The sequence below is a fragment of the Gastrolobium bilobum genome, unplaced genomic scaffold (assembly GCF_033153095.1).
Source record: "Gastrolobium bilobum isolate Gb01-03AN ecotype WA unplaced genomic scaffold, APGP_CSIRO_Gbil_v1 utg2195, whole genome shotgun sequence".
NCBI classification, from domain to species: Eukaryota; Viridiplantae; Streptophyta; class Magnoliopsida; order Fabales; family Fabaceae; genus Gastrolobium; species Gastrolobium bilobum.
In genome coordinates, this window is record NW_026895782.1 from 1324046 (window position 1) to 1340737 (window position 16692).

A 16692-nucleotide genomic window follows, 5' to 3' on the forward strand; every position below is an offset into this window, starting at 1 on the left:
GGTGGAAGGGTCCCAAACATGGACACCCAACCCACCATGCAAGGTCTACTTGAAATTGATCTTTCGATTAATATTGATGAGAAGATGGTATTGGAATCTTTGAGGAGGGAAAAGGTTGCCGCAAAAATCTTCTAAAGCATGACAAAGAAGATTCCTAGTTGAATTCCACGATAGAAGACGCATGGTGGGTTACCATTTGTGTTTCACGAGGGCTATTGCCACCTCTATAGTCTCATCTCGGTGTTCACATTCAAAACTCCACTTGATGGATCAAGTCTTCTATTTTCAATGATATATATATATGCAACCGAAGTTTGCTAACCAGGATAAACTAATCTTGTCATTGTCATGGCAAAAATCTAATGCAACTTGATGTATTAGTTAATTAGCCTTTAGTTTAGGGTACTAAACGATCAGCACACTAAATCATGTCATATATGAAGCTAAATATTCATGAGATATATAAATCTAATCAATATTTTGCCTCTATTTTATAAGAGTAAAATCTCATCAATATTTACTTGGACTGGGTATAGATCATATTAGTTCTGCCTAGTTGATGAACTATATATATATATATTTCTTATGATCAAATGATTCAAATATAGAACAAGCATACCAAAATACATGGAAGATTTCTACAAATAAAAAATAAAAAATATAAAAAATACATGGAAGATTTGTGGTTCAAGAATGATCATTAAGAATGTAACAACTTGGTTGATGTGATTGCACGTACGTAATGATGATAAATGAGAAAAACAAGGCACAGAATATGCTAGCTTTTGAATTGTAGATATACATGTTGATATAGTGGCAGGCTAACCCCATGCAGAGAAATTTAGAGCTAACAATTAATACTGTATCATTCATATTTGTTGACCACGTCCTGAAAGTGATATCTAATTCTTGTTGCGAGGATGTTGTTATATTGAGTGGATATTTGATATGTATTATTTTCAGCTTCTTTTTTTTCCTTAAAAGTAAAAGTTTAACCAAATATAATTTTGTAAAAACTTTTATTATAAAAAAAAACTCTTATTATAATAAAGAAAAAAGATAAAAGTTAAAAGCTCCTATAAGGATATTCTTTTTTAAGATGTATGTTAGCTTTTTGGATTCTTCATACTTATTTTACAATTTTACTCTTATTCTAAACTTACATTTAAATTGTCCATTACCTTCTTATGACAAATTATTTTATCTCCTCTCTTTAAAACCCTAGGAATAGCTTTATACAATCACCAAATAGTTTTTAGTTTTTTATTTTATTTTTTTTATTTTTAGCTTAAAAGCAAATTTTTATTTAAAAAAAAAAAGATGTGCCAATCAGATCACTCTGAAGGTGCTTACTTCCACTATTATTTAGCACTCTAACATCTCTTAGGGGGCGTTTGGTTGAGGAAATTTTTTTGGAATAGTAGGGAAATGTAATAGATAGATAAATGATTGGAAAGATAAATAAAGTGAGATAGGTAGAAAAATGTAAAAAAAAGTTGTTTGGTGGGGAAAAACTTTACTGAAAAAATTAAGTAACTTTATGAAATCAACAGTACATTAAAAGCCAGATAACCGGTTTTCCAAAAAATTCCACCTTCAGATTGGGTTTCTAAACAGTGCGGATATCTATGTTTCTCATAAATCCATACAAATTGGATAGATGAGTTTTTGGTGAAAATACGTTGAAACAAACATGGTGTTTCTAAAAGTCATACTTGAGAAACATAGATATCTGCTGAAAAGCTCCCAACTAAACACCACCTTAAGATTAAATGATATACGATTAGGATTTAGTTAAAGTTAAATAAAATAAAATATAATTATTTTTATTTACTTGAACAATATTCTTTTAAAATGCATTTATCTATGTACTACATAAATAAAAACATATTTTATCTTTAAATTTTAATAGATTAAGATCATAACATATTTTAAATTAAACTAAGAATATATTTTTATATGCATACTTTTGTTTATACATTTAAATACAAGTTCACTTTAAAACTTTTTTTTTCTTTCTATTTTCTCTCCTAAGATGACTTTATAAAAATATTGTCGTTTAGCTAAACAGAAACGTTGTTTTTCAGACAAACCCTATTACACACACCCATACCACTAGGCTAGCCCTAGTGGATGGAAACGCTGTTTTCATTGCTCCTAAATATGTAGAGTATGGATTCTCCAAGCTTTTACGACTGTAGATTTGGAATAAAAACTAAGAGAAAAATGTGTATCAGTTTAAAGGAGGTAAAATTGTATCATCTTACGAGAGAGAAAGAGATAGATAAAGGAGGAGAGAGAGTTGACAAAAAAAATAAAGGTGTGAATCTCATCTCTTTATGAGATTGAAAGGACATAAATTGTGTCATTTAAAAGGATAAACATCTTTTCCAAAAACTAATCAACGGTTGAAAATGTTTACCTGTAATCTTGTTAACAGGTAGTGGTTGTGCTATGGACAAGGACAATAACAAAATAACCAGGCATATATAGATCCCTTGGGTTGTTGTGTCTAGTCTTCTTCCTTTACCGTCCTTGAAATATACAGTTATAATGCTTTTGCCATTATCAAAGACAATCAGACTATTTTGCATGTAACCCCTATTTTGGGTTGGTCTAGGTCATAAGCCTTCCTAAATACACAAAAATGAAAAAAACAATAACAAAATACATATCACTTTGAAAGTTTTAGTTTATTTTAAATTATTCATCACTTTAAAAAATAATATCTTTATTAAATAAAATAAGAGAATAGTAATAAAGTAAATAAACAATGTCAAATATAATTTTTTTTAAAAAAAATCAAGAATCATAATTTCTTAATCTTCATAGAAAATCCTAAATGAAAATTATTTCAAAACTAAGCAAATATTTAAGTTACAACGTTGACCTCCCCTGAAAGAACCTAGACAATAAATCCAACACATGTAGAACGGAAGACAACTGAGCTGCAAAATGAAAATTCATTTAGGACATTTTCGTGCTAATATACATTCAATAATCATGAAATAGAGTCCACATATAACAGGGCCTCAGGCCTGTAGAACAGATACACATTTTGCTAGTTATTTTGTTGTCTAGTAATTCTTTGCCTTTCCATCCATTACCCTAAACACGTTGACAACCTTCTCAATGCCGAGAAAGAGACTGAATTTCGAGTTGGCGGGGGGAAGGGGCTTGTAGAGTCAGTAATAGAATGTAAGGAACAAAAGCACTTATTCAGCGCCTGGATCTTCAACAGTTTTTTTGTATTCAGGCTTCAGCTCGTAAGTTCCTTGATTGGCACCTCTTTTATTGTACACACACAGTTCATTCAAGATCTCTTTCAAGAATTGCTGCAAAAGAAAACGGGGAGGGGGAACTTAGCTTTAATGCATAGATATATAATATTATATATATTATAGAACATATGAATGCTATAAACACAACATCACATCAAGCTATGGAATCGGAGAAGAAAAACAGAGCAGGAAGACATACCGCAGGTTGATCAGTCTCTTGGACAAGCTGCTTCAAGGCCCAATTAGGCTGTCTTTCAAATAGCTTGAACATTATATCCTCCAGCTCTCCTCTATCTCTTCTTGTTCTCTTTGTATCAGATTGCTTAACTGGCTGTGTCTTCTTCTTATCCTGTGAAAGTTTCATAAGAACAAGAAAAAACCTCACAGATTATTCCATGCACACACACATTCGAAGGACCTAACTTTCTTCTTGAAACAAGTATTATTCATATTACTCCAGTGAATTTTTACTGTGATTACATCAATTTATGATGGTATCATCTCGTGGATAACGCTTGTGGTAGTGGCTACTATATCATAATGTTTTAGAGTCATGATATGAACTTTTACGTTTTTAATTTTTAATTTTTAATTGTTAATGTAAAACGTCTACACGCTATGCCTGAAATTTCATATAAGCAAAAGCAACAGATATAGTCAATTGGAAGAATGTTAACATGTACAATAGATCATAAAATGTATACAAAATAGGGTACCTTGGAATTCGATGAAACTAGACCAATCATTCCGGGCATTGGCCTCATTAGAACACCACGATCATTATCGATAACCTTCCAATTGAATCAAGGGAACCAGAGAGTCAATTATTTAATCATGGACATAAAGCAAGACTATTTAGGGATAATAACTAAATGATAGACATGAAACACTACCTGTATCTGTCGATTTTTTATCATAGATTTGTTTGTTCTCTCACGACACAATTTGCCATACTCTTCAATGTTTTCACCATGGGGCTTCATATCAAACTTGTGTTCTACTTTCCCTTCCATTCCAACCTTGCCGCCTAAAATAAACATAAAAGCTGTTACCTAACCTATGGCAACTAAGCTTCATACAACAACTGACAAATAAAAAAACAAAAAAAACTGTGTGTACAAGTATTATTCATCTATTTTAATTTATTAATATACCAGAATTCATGATTAAAAATTTCCATGTCATCATAAAACAAATTAATTAGACCAATGAAACTTAAAAGGTAACACCCCTTCTCCTCATCTCAAACTCCCCTTAAGCAATCAAATTGCCAAGTACACTACATAACTGAAGTGATGACTACTATGTAAACATTGCAAAAAGAAAATTCGGTGAAATAAAAGAACATCAGTACTTACTAATGCTATTTACTAACGATAAACAATGGCTGTATTGCTTAAACTCAGAAACCTTCCATCTCAAATTTACTTTTGTCTTCCAAGTGTCCCTTCTTAACATAAACATCACATTTAAAACAGAAAATAATTTTTCAGTTCTGAGTTCTAGTTTCTATAAAACTGTTAAGACAAAAATCATGCCCAGAGAGGAATGGCAAAGAATTAGGGAAAAAACTGTTATCCATATAAAACAGCCAACATTCTGAGTGGTCTATTTATTAAATAGTCCAAAAAAAAATATACAAGAGGTTTGATATATTGTTCAGCCAATAGGGATGGGCGGATGGCACCCAGCAGGAATTGGGTATGTGAAAAGTAATCCCGTTCCTGTCCCCATTTGGGAAGAGATCTTAATCCTTATCTCAGTCCCCACTAGGTCCCAAACTTCCTGGTTTCTCCTATTACAGATTTGTATGGTACTTGAATTTAGAACCAGTATCAATCCCCATTTACCTACTTGGGTTTAAATTGGGAGGGTTTTCCCATTTACAATGGGATTACCTGATTCCTATCCACCCCAATCAATTAAATTTGAGTCTTCTTTCCAGAAAATGGCTTAATTTCTAATTTGAATCTCACTTAAAAAATGAAACATGTCTTTTTTAACTACTAAATTTTAAAATTTCAAACTCTCTTTCAATCTTACCATACATATCCTTATTTTAGTTTCAAATATCATCGCTCTTTTAATCTATACTTATACTAAATTCTAGTGTAAAGCATGGGATGCTCGCTAGTTTATATTAAATTATTTGGACTCTGAAAATCAAAATAATTGTCAAATATCAACAAAATGATTAAAAATAAATATACTGATTAGCAAGCAATATCCTGTTGTGCTAAAATCTCAAACCATAATTAGCTGTTGCAGATCTTGAACAAAAAATTTGAGGGGCCAGTGGCAAAGCTTTGACATTTAGTGTTGAGCTGAACACGCATAGAATGATTAAAGAAAGACCTTAATAAGATAAGAAACTAATTTGCTTAAAAGTTTTCACCCAAATCCGACATGCAATGCAGAGTTAAAAGTGAAATGAAGGACCCACAATCAGATTGCAAAAGTGATGTAGACACACTCATTTTTACATATAAACAAATGACAGTAGTTTATAAGAATCAAGAAAACAAAAGATTAACTACAGTGGGCTTTGAATGAACTAGTTATTAACAACATTTATCAATAAAATCTTGCCAATTTATTATATACATCTTTGAAAACAAAATTTAGGGGGAAGGGGGATATGCACCCCTTCTAAACCTTCTAAAGCTCTGTCCCAGACAACCAGTTCAATAAACAATAGATTACTAACATAACTAGTTTAATAAGCATCAATACAATATAATCAATAATAACATGATTTTCGAACTATAACCCTGATGACAACACCGCAACTTCTAATTTGAAAGGCTATGATATCAAAAATAGATATTATAAAATAAAATAAACATTATATTATGTACACGAGATTAGATAACTGATATGGATGCACTATGGTATTGCTGAATAGTTGATAATTTTGAAATTGCTATTATTGATAAATAAGAACTACAACTGGCATTAAGCTGAGATTACAAATCTCACCTTGGCTTGTCTCAGAGAGGACACACATAGGAACAAAGTCTTTAAACATATTCAGAGAATAAGTTTTTGGCATATTCACAGCTTCAGAGCCAGCCATCTCCATTGTAAACTGACATAATTACGAAAGTGTCATAAAATCAATGACTATCTCACATTAACACAAGCAACAAATATTAATCAGAAGAACTTGACTATACTGTGACGAATCTAGAAGCTGAATCTTCAATCCTCTTGCACAGTCAATAAATTCGAATGGGATAATAGTACAAAACACACACAATAAAATCATTAAAATGTGGAATTGGTTTCTAAATGAAAACAATTCTCATGTTTTGAACATATTATTAAAAATAAAAACAATTTGCAAATCAAATTCCATGTTTGGAATACCTTATAGGTGAATAGAATTCATTTTACTTAAGTAATTCACAATATTACCCGCAGTCCCTTACCTAGAACATATAAAATAGGCAAACAAATAAGGAAAAGAATTGACAAATTAAATCTATTCAAATTTGAGTGAATTTTTACATAAATACATGCAACTCAAATCGAAAGGATTTGAAAAACAAATCAATATAAGACTGAAATGTATTTTTCATATATTGATTGACACCCAAAGGGATCTTTATATACAGATTACAAGGTAGTTAAGGAGTTGAAGTAATAAATAAAATACACAGTAACCGAAGAGGCATCACACTACTCAAAGGGACAAGTAGCTAGAAACAAGTAGAAAACTCTAGAATATTCTACACTCCCCCTCAAGTTGGGAGATATATATTGATCATTCCCAACTTGCTAATTAAATCCTCAAAGATGGGTTTGTGTAATCCTTTGGTGAGAATGTCGGCTGTTTGCTCCTTGGTAGGTATATATGACAAACATACACTACCCTCCTCCAATTTTTCTTTGATAAAATGACGATCAACCTCCACATGTTTGGTTCTGTCATGATGTACAGGATTTTGAGCAATACTGACTGCAGCCTTATTATCACAATAGAGTCTCACAGGTAGAGAATAAGATATCTTTAATTCTCCAAGGAGCCTTCTTAACCAGATTCCTTCACAAATGCCATGGGCTAGCGCCCGAAATTCTGCTTCTGCACTGCTTCTGGCAACAACAGTTTGTTTCTTACTTCTCCAGGTCACAAGATTTCCCCAGACATAGGTACAATATCCTGAAGTGGATCTTCGGTCCATAGCAGAGCCAGCCCAATCAGCATCTGTATAGATTTCTATCATCCTCTTGTGTCCCCTTTTAAAGAGCATTCCTCGACCAGGGGTGTTTTTGAGGTACTTGAGGATTCTATAAACAGCACTAAGGTGTTTTTCCTTAGGAGAATGCATGAATTGGCTAACCATGCTAACCGCAAATGCAATATCAGGCCGAGTGTGAGATAAGTAGATCAGCTTCCCTACCAACCTTTGGTATTGCTCCCTATCAACATCTTTTCCATCTTCAATTCCCAATTTAATATTGGGTTCAACTGGAGTTTCTGCAGGCTTGCACCCAAGCATACCTGTTTCTTGTAGCAGGTCTAGAATATATTTCTTTTGAGATAAGGAAATTCCCGCCTTGCTACGAGCAACTTCCATTCCAAGGAAATATTTGAGAGATCCAAGATCCTTTAGTTCAAACTGACTAGCTAAACCCCCTTTTAAAGATTTTATTTCTTCCCAGTCATCACCTGTGACAATTATGTCGTCAACATAAACAATGAGGATAGCAATTTTGCCACTATCGGAGTGTTTAAAAAATAAAGTGTGATCAGTCTGAGCTTGGATAAATCCTCTTTCTTTAACAACACGAGTAAACTTTTCAAACCACTCTCTAGGGGATTGTTTAAGTCCATAAAGAGATTTCTTCAACATGCATACAGAACCATCTCCCTGTTCAAAACCAGGTGGTGGATCCATGTAAACTTCCTCATGTAAGTCCCCATTTAAGAAAGCGTTCTTTACGTCCAATTGATGCAAGGGCCAATCAAGGTTGGCAGCAAGTGATAGTAAGACTCGGATAGAGTTAAGTTTGGCAACGGGAGCGAACGTCTCCTGATAGTCTATCCCATAAGTCTGAGTAAATCCTTTGGCAACCAATCTGGCCTTATATTTGTTGATGTTGTTATCTGCATTAAATTTTATTGTGAACACCCATTTGCAACCTACAGTTTTCTTTACTCTGGGAAGTGCCACGGACTCCCAAGTTCCATTTTTTTTAAGAGCATCCATTTCTTCAAAGACTGCATCCCTCCATTTAGGGTCATTAAGTGCCTCTTGGATATTTTTTGGTATTTTTGTACTGTCTAATATAGTGTTGAAAGCACGAAAACCTGGAGATAACTTTTCATATGAAATGTGATGAGAAATAGGATGAGCAGTGCAAGATCTAGTACCTTTTCGAAGGGCAATGGGCACATCTAGGTCAACTGTACCAGTGTTCTCAAGTGGATTGCTGGAACTAGGACTCGGGTCAGAATCCTGGCAGTCTAGAGGATCTTGAGGAGATTTTCGCCTGCTGTAGAATTTTTCCCATTTACCGGGAGGATCTCCAGTCTCTGGTACAATTGTTGTCCTTGTCTCCTGTACATTAACTCCCCCTGACTCCAAAGGTAAAGAAACAACAAATGTTTCCAAGGGTAAAGGTAAGACAGTAGAATTATTTGGATTCCAAGACTTGTCTTCATTTATACCAATAGACTCCCCCCTGAAGAGAAGTCGAGGGAAAAAATGATTGTGTTTCACAAAAAGTAACATCCATAGAAACAAAGACCTTTCGAAGAGAAGGTGAGTAGCACTTGTAACCTTTTTTATTAAGAGGATATCCTATGAAGACACATTTAACAGACTTATGATCAAGTTTGGACCTTTGATGTGGAGGAATATGAACAAAAACCACGCAGCCAAACAACTTTGGAGGAAGGGAAGAGAGAGCCCGAAAGGAGGGAAAAGAGCGGGTAAGGCAAGATATGGGAGAATGAAAATTCAGGACGCGAGAGGGCATCCGATTGATGAGATATGAGGCAGTCAAGACAGCCTCCCCCCACAGGTATTTAGGGACCTGCATTGTAGACAAGAGGGCTCTAGCAACTTTAATGAGATGTCTATTTTTTCTTTCAGCCACCCCATTTTGTTGAGGGGTGTTAGGACAAGAACTTTGATGGATAATACCTTGCTTGGTTAGGTAATCACCAAGAACAGAATTAAAATATTCAGTACCGTTGTCAGTTCGCAGGATTTGGATAGAGGTCTGGAATTGAGTTTGTACCATAGCATGAAAATTTTTAAAAGTGGTTGCAGCTTCAGACTTATCTTTTAGAAGATATACCCAGCATACTCTAGAATGATCATCAATAAAGGTAATAAACCAACGAGTTCCAGATATATTTTTTTCACGAGCTGGGCCCCAAATATCACTATGAATCAATGTAAATGGAGACGAAACATGATAATCTCTAGGGAAATAAGAAACACGAGAGTGTTTTGCAAACTGACAATCATCACAAAAAAAGGAACTTGGTTTTTTGTTGATAAATAAGTTTGGAAGCAGCTTTTGAAGATAAAAGAAATTTGGGTGTCCTAAACGACGATGCCACAACAAAACATCATTACAATCGTCTGATAAACATAAAGAGTGATTTGCAAAAAATCTCTTTTCATGAGAATCTTCTTCAAAATAGTAAAGCCCTTCTTCCTCTCTAGCACTGCCAATCATCAACCCCGAATCCTGTTCTTGAAAAACACAGGTTTTGGCAGAGAATTTAGCAACACAATGCAATTCAGAGGAGAGATTACTAATAGAGATAAGGTTACAAGTAAGAGAAGGGACATGAAGGACAGAATTCAAAGTAATATGTTCAGAGAGCTTAATGGATCCCTTTCCCGCAATATTAGAGAAACTACCATCAGCAGTCCTTATTCGTGACTGGTGATAATAAGGGATATAAGAACAAAACAGGGATGCATTCCCTGTCATATGATCAGAAGCTCCCGAATCAAGAATCCAACGACTACTATGATCAACATGGAATGCCATACCTTGTTGAGCAACATGACTAGTTGCCTCAACAGATTGAGACATCACCTTCTGAAATTGCTCATAATTCTTACCGTTTAAACGGTGGTTAGTAATCTGTATAGCTGGGTTGTCTCCGGAAGACGAAGAACAGGGAAGAGGAAAGACACCGGAAACATTACCGGATGATTTTTCAGAATGCTTATTCTCAGCCTCAATATTTTCAACTTCCATTGTTCAAAATAAAAAAAAAAAACAAAAAAGGAACTCCAATCGTTCAGAACTGAAAAGTCACGAAGAGGAACCAACTGGACCCAGCAAGAAGAGTGCTCCAATCGTGATTTAAACCCCCAGAACAAGAAGAGGAAGGCCAGGCGAGCCGTTTTGTGAAAGCCGCGTGACAAACGGAGGCCGGCAGGGCGGCGCGTGGCTCACACGCGCCGGAGAGGCAGTTCTGCAGTGGCGGCGCGTGGTTGACTTTCCGGCGACGGGGCTGACGTGGGTCGACTCGGAAATGGCTTATGAGTCCAATGGTGGCCTTGGTTTCGTGATTGGAGGGGTCCAGATATGGTTTCTGAGTTATTTTAATAAACAGTGAAAAACGGAAAACGGAAGGAAACGTGAAGGTTTACAAGATGACCACAGGATAACCTGCTCTTGATACCATGATGAAATATAAGACTGAAATGTATTTTTCATATATTGATTGACACCCAAAGGGATCTTTATATACAGATTACAAGGTAGTTAAGGAGTTGAAGTAATAAATAAAATACACAGTAACCGAAGAGGCATCACACTACTCAAAGGGATAAGTAGCTAGAAACAAGTAGAAAACTCTAGAATATTCTACAGTTCCTATTTTATAACCTCCCAGACGAAGGATTTCATTTTACAAATCAAATTAATTTCTAAAATCTGGTGTTCCAAACACACTTTCACAGTTCTTTTTAGGTCATACATGCCATATGAAAAAAAAAAAAAAAAAAAGCTTCTATTTTTTGCATTTTGCGAAATTAAAACTGTATGTCATTTTGGAAAAGTTAAAAAGGATTGAAAACAATTAAACCTAAAAGTTCAAAAAATAAGAGAGGGACGAGCTATCCAGATTAGGTATGGATACGGATCCAAACAGCAGCCAAGTGTGTTAGCATTTACCGTAGCAGCTAACAAGAAGAAAGCAAAAGCAAATGAAGTGAGGGACAAAATGGGAATTGAATTGAGGGAAAACCTGGATAGCAGAGGGATCATCTTCAGGGTGGAGAGGATCAAGGGAAAGTACAACCTTAGCAAGAGGTTGGGAAGGAGGATGATTCTGCCATGACTTAGCCACAACCAAAGGGCACTTCATCAACCACACCGATCTCTCAGCCTTCAAAGTCTCCAAGTTGGAGCTGCTACTTCCATTCTCCTCCTCCATCTCTCTCTCTCTCTCTCTCTCTCTCCCTCTCTCTCACTCTGCGCCCTAAAACATTACGCTCGTGTCTGAGACCGACATAACCCCCAGTCAATTTAATTTGACTTGGACTTCCTGAAAAATAAAATGGTATCTTGGGCCAATACCAGGGAACACAAGAAACCTAACTGTTCGAAACTTGTCGGACCAAAAAGTTTAACAATGTTTTTTTTTTTTATTTGCCATATAAAAAATAAAAAATAAAAACGTTTAACCCTGAGATCAAAATAATACTATAAAATTAAAAAAAATATATGCGAAGAAATTTATATTTAAAATATTTATCTCCATAAATTTCCATTTTTGTTATACATGATTGAAACCAAAAAGAAAAAAATGCTCACGACTTAAGAATGCACCTGAGCCTCAATCTTAATTTAGTGAGAAAAAAAAGTTAAAACTTATAAAGATTTATAATATGTTTTAATGGATTAATATTGCGAAAAATATTTTTTTTTTCTATCACACGATTAAAAAGTTTGTAAGATGATTTCTCATTTTATTACTTTTTTTAAATAAAAAAAAATCACACTAAATATGAAAAATTTGCTCTCTATTTTCTATTGGCCATCCATAATATCGTCCTAATTAATTCCAAGCACGTTTGCTCACTTCTTCAGGCAAAGGGAAAAGAAATTAAGCAACATTGTAGAGAGCGCAGAATCAGTTTCTTGATAGAAAATTAAATTTTTGTCTATAACAACCCTTTTTAATACATGGATAATAACAACCCTTCTTTGATTCCTAAAAGAGATTCATCCAAGATAAAAAGGCTTCTAATAAATGTTTGCTCGTGGTAGGGATGGTACATTGCCAACCACAAGAGATCGGGAAATTTTATAAACAAATACAATTGTATTAAAATTCTACATAAAATTTGTACGCGGTTAATATTTCTCATATTATAATATATAAAAAAAAATTTCTCTTTTATTCATATAATCTATGTGGGCTCCATACATTTTTTTGTTTGTGTAAGAAATAAATTTATCTTCTATAAGAAACATTAAACCCAATTTTTATACATAACTTCAAAAATATACGTTCCAAAAGATTTTTTTTTCCTTTTAAAAACTTTGACTACAATATCTGTATAAAATGGCCCATAACAGCTGTGATTAATTTTCTTTGATTTTCCCTCGAATCTTATCTGAGGATGGAAGCTTTCTCAGGTCTCACATCTATCTTCAAAACAATGGCCACCATTTTCATTCATTAGCAACATTATCCAGACAATTTTCAAATGAAATCTAAATTGTTGTTTGCTTACGCTTCAATTGTGCTTGACATGTAATTGTGGGTGAGAAATTTATGTGTGCCACATGAGCTAGCAGTAGCTCAGGTCGTAACCGTACTCTTCAACAGAGTTGGGGAACAACATTCAAACCTTCCTTCAGCTAGCAAATGTTAGCTTCCTTAACACTATGTTTCTTATTAAAAAAAGAAGAAGACAAAATCAAACTTATAAATAACATAATAACAAAAGTCCCTTTTTTTGTTTTGGTGAAATAACAAATGTCCCTGTATTTCCACCTCATCAGCTCAAAGTGAACTTTTTTATGCTTCACAAAGGAGGAGTCCATGGGCAACTACTCTAGCTAGAAGTCATAAAGAGGAAGTCTAGTGTTAAGGGCCCAGCTATTGGAGTTGGCCCATATAAGGATCAAGGAACATGAAGACCAGAACATCTGGGCTTAGCAGAAAAATTGAAGTGAAAAGGCCCACTCGTTTTCAAGACTTGATCATGGGCTGGTTGATGGATGTGGACTGATAGCTAATAGTATTCATGTATGTAATTATATGATGGGTTATGTTTATCTCATTTTATATGAGATAAACATCTCTCCTACACACACAAAAAGGGTTGGGTCCCACCACTTTTTTTTTTCTCTCTCCTCTTACATGTGGGTCCCACTTATACTTTTATTTCTACAACATGAGGTAATTCTTTTCCTACAACATAAGAAAAATATATCCCTTATATGATTTGTGTTGTTTTTGTTAGAGAATTAATGTTTTTTATGTTGTAGAAGATAATTTTATTTTTACATAGGTATAAAAGTTTGTGAGTCTCATGTGGGGCCATACAAAAAAAAATTATTTTCCATAACATAAAAAATACTAATCTTACATGAAAATGCAATTTTAATTTTCAAAATACCGTAACACCCAACATGTGTTTGGCTACCCCCTAGAGGTGGCAAGTATTGGTATCGTTCAGAATTTTCACTAATCTTCTCTCTCTAATTCATCTAGCAACTTGGTTTTAACAACTCACCGATTATGAGGGTAAAGATAAAGCCCATGGCCTAAAATCTGACTATGACTGAATGTCAGGCATATTGAGGCTGACTCTGAACTAGTGGACATTGTTATCTATATCGTAGAAAAATGTACTAGATGAATGACAGTTCCTATTTTAGCTGCTGTTAGTTTGAAAGTGCCAATTTGGTATGTAAAAATTAAAATACATTCCAAGACCAACATATTTTGTTACCCACTTACCTGGACATAATTTTGCAACTGGAATCTTCTGTTCTAGTTGACTTGCTATATAGATGGGATAAAAAATTTAAAGTAGATTTATCCATAAAGTATATAAAATAAAGTAATATTTATCTTTAATTTAATTTAAAATACATCACAATCTTAACTTATTAAAATTTTGAAATCATACAGCTTCTATCTACAGTTGATTTTAAAAAATAAAAAAATAAAAATCCGCGTAGATATGTCGTGAGATGCGTGATTGCCTGTCCTTGTTTTGGTGGCATTCATGACTTTTTCTCTCATTTCTTGTTTTTTCTTCCTTATTTAAGATAATAAAGACATTCAGACGGTTGCTTTAATTCTAACACGCAACTTTAATTTATAGGAATTCGTGTTGCCTGACTTATAAAATTTTATTTTTTTATTAACAATGTGTTGATTTATCAATTAATAAGTTTGACATGTTAAATTTATTAAATAATATTATAGCACATCATATAGTATATATTTTGATATTCATAATATATTCAAATTAGATTCAAATTATAAATATTAAGTTACATTTTAGTTTACAAACAAAATTTTAATATGATATTACGTAAATTTAAAAATAAATATAATTATGCAAAAAATCAAATAAATTCATTTAATACAAGTAAAATATCTACAGCAATTTAGGGTCAGTAGTAGGTGTTACAGAGATTCCTTCTACGGTCTGATCAAAACCATTTATATCGGGCTGATCATGTGATTTTTCTCTGCACAAATAGTCCCCAAATGATTTGATACAGCTTTGAATAGGAGCAGCTTTAACCCATCGTCTTCATTGAAACAAGATGAGAGGTGTACCGCAAGACATTCTGACGATCAAGTCAGATTTGGTTCAAGCAAGTTTATTCATGTAAAAGAAGATGTGTACCTTTAGGTTAACGTACATGCGTATTTATAGTGGAGAGATGCGTAACTTTGTGGAGAGATATTTTCCAAGTTGGTTGTATGTTGTGATGCGGCAAGTCTCTCCAATTGGTTATTGTGGGTGGCTTTGTGATAAACTTTGCATATGTCTTGGAGGTGAAGTTTGCTTGGCGATTAATTTTATAGAGGAACTTGCTAAGATGCAATAGTAATTGTAGCATTTAATATTGCTGAGATGCAGCTTTTGTTGACTAAAAACTCTTTCCTTATAGTGAAGGCTTTTAGTATGAGCCTTATATTAATCTTCCAGATCAGAAGCCTCTCAACTCATTGCTTATGTTGAAGGCATGAGTAGCGAGATGTATAAGTTCGTGGTGTGATTTGTCTGTGTGTTAACTTGGCAAATTTTGTTCTTTTATTTTGCATTATGCTCTTTACTTTGTACCATACACCATGTACATTTCATATTACTTTGCAATATTTGTACCCTACACCATGTACATTTCATAATTCATATATTTTCATACCTTGATATTTTGCATGCTCTTGCTTTTTATGCCACTTGTGTGAGTTTTGATGTTGCTTTTGGGCAAGATGGCTGGAAGTCTTTTGGGATCTTGCCATTTGGGATTTTGATGTCGCATATTTGATGTCGCTTCATGCAAACTTAGGGTTTTAACCGTTATAAGGTTTTACCCTAAAGCCTTCAACTTAAGTTTTTAGCCTTTTAGGTCTTACCCTCAAGCACTGGTATGAGGGTTCAGGTGCCTGCATACCAGATTTTTGTCATCTTGAGTTTTTAGCCTTTTAGGCGTTACCTTAGAGTTTTTTCATTCCTAGGCTTAAGAGCTTTAGGTATTTTTGGCAGGTTCAAGCTTCAACTTGAGTTTTAGCCTTTTAGGCGTTACCCTCAAGTGTCTACAAGTCTAACTTTAAGAGCTTTGGGCACTTTTAGCAAGTTGTAGACAAGGTTCATATCTCGTTTGTTCAGTGAAATCTGCAACTTTCACGTATCTCGAAGAATAATGTCATATAATTAAGATGATAAGTTCAATGAGATTAGTTCAAATCAGTTAAAGATAATTTCATAATAACCTTGAAAATATCAACTATAATATTTTATAAGTTTATCTGCATTCCAGGCAAGTTTCATGTCTTTGCCTTTCATGTTTTATGGATCCTTGCAATCTCTTATGGATTTCACAGCAGAGACATTAAGGATACGTTTAAGATAATTCAAGATAAGTCATATCTTCGCCTTATCACATGGTCAGCCCAGTGATATTCATAACTTCACTATTCACCATTCATGATTTCACAACAGGCAAGATTCATATCTTTGCCTTATCACATGGTCAACTCAGATGTAAATGGTTCTGATTATTGGCGCCATCTATGGGAAATAGTCCCTAAATGATTTGGTGCAGCTTTAACCCATGGGTCTTCAATGGAACAAGATGAGTGGTGTACCAGCAAGATACTCTAACACTTAAGTCAAATTTGATTCAAGCAGGTTTATTCATGTAGGAGAAGATGTGTACATTTGGATTAACA

At 34.0% G+C, this 16692-nt stretch overlaps 1 protein-coding gene across 2 annotated transcripts; it reads right to left on the minus strand.

Annotated features, from left to right (window-relative positions):
• Window positions 1–2891: 2891 nt before the first annotated feature.
• LOC133295909 (transcription initiation factor IIF subunit beta) lies at window positions 2892–11814 on the minus strand. Of its 2 annotated transcripts, none has more exons than XM_061494822.1 (6): window positions 11509–11814; window positions 6261–6369; window positions 4175–4308; window positions 3998–4072; window positions 3481–3621; window positions 2892–3335 (listed from the first exon to the last, which is right to left on the minus strand). In XM_061494822.1, exons 1-6 carry the CDS (start codon window positions 11695–11697, stop codon window positions 3216–3218), a joined length of 768 nt encoding a protein of 255 aa, XP_061350806.1. In that variant the 5' UTR covers window positions 11698–11814; the 3' UTR covers window positions 2892–3215. The 2 variants fall into 2 exon arrangements, with proteins under 2 accessions (XP_061350806.1, XP_061350805.1); XM_061494821.1 differs by having other exon boundaries at window positions 2895–3335; window positions 3481–3630; window positions 11509–11804.
• Between the last annotated feature and the right edge of the window lie 4878 nt (window positions 11815–16692).

What these genes read in the sequence shown, in the direction of transcription:
- LOC133295909 (XM_061494821.1), bottom strand. Translation starts at nt 11,697, where the DNA reads ATGGAGGAGGAGAATGGAAGTAGCAGCTCCAACTTGGAGACTTTGAAG. An exon ending in TAGTTTCATCGAATTCCAAG is followed by an intron (nt 3,631 to 3,997) that starts GTACCCTATTTT and finishes AAACTTTCACAG; the next exon opens with GATAAGAAGAAGACACAGCC. An exon ending in AAGAGACTGATCAACCTGCG is followed by an intron (nt 3,336 to 3,480) that starts GTATGTCTTCCT and finishes TTTCTTTTGCAG; the next exon opens with CAATTCTTGAAAGAGATCTT.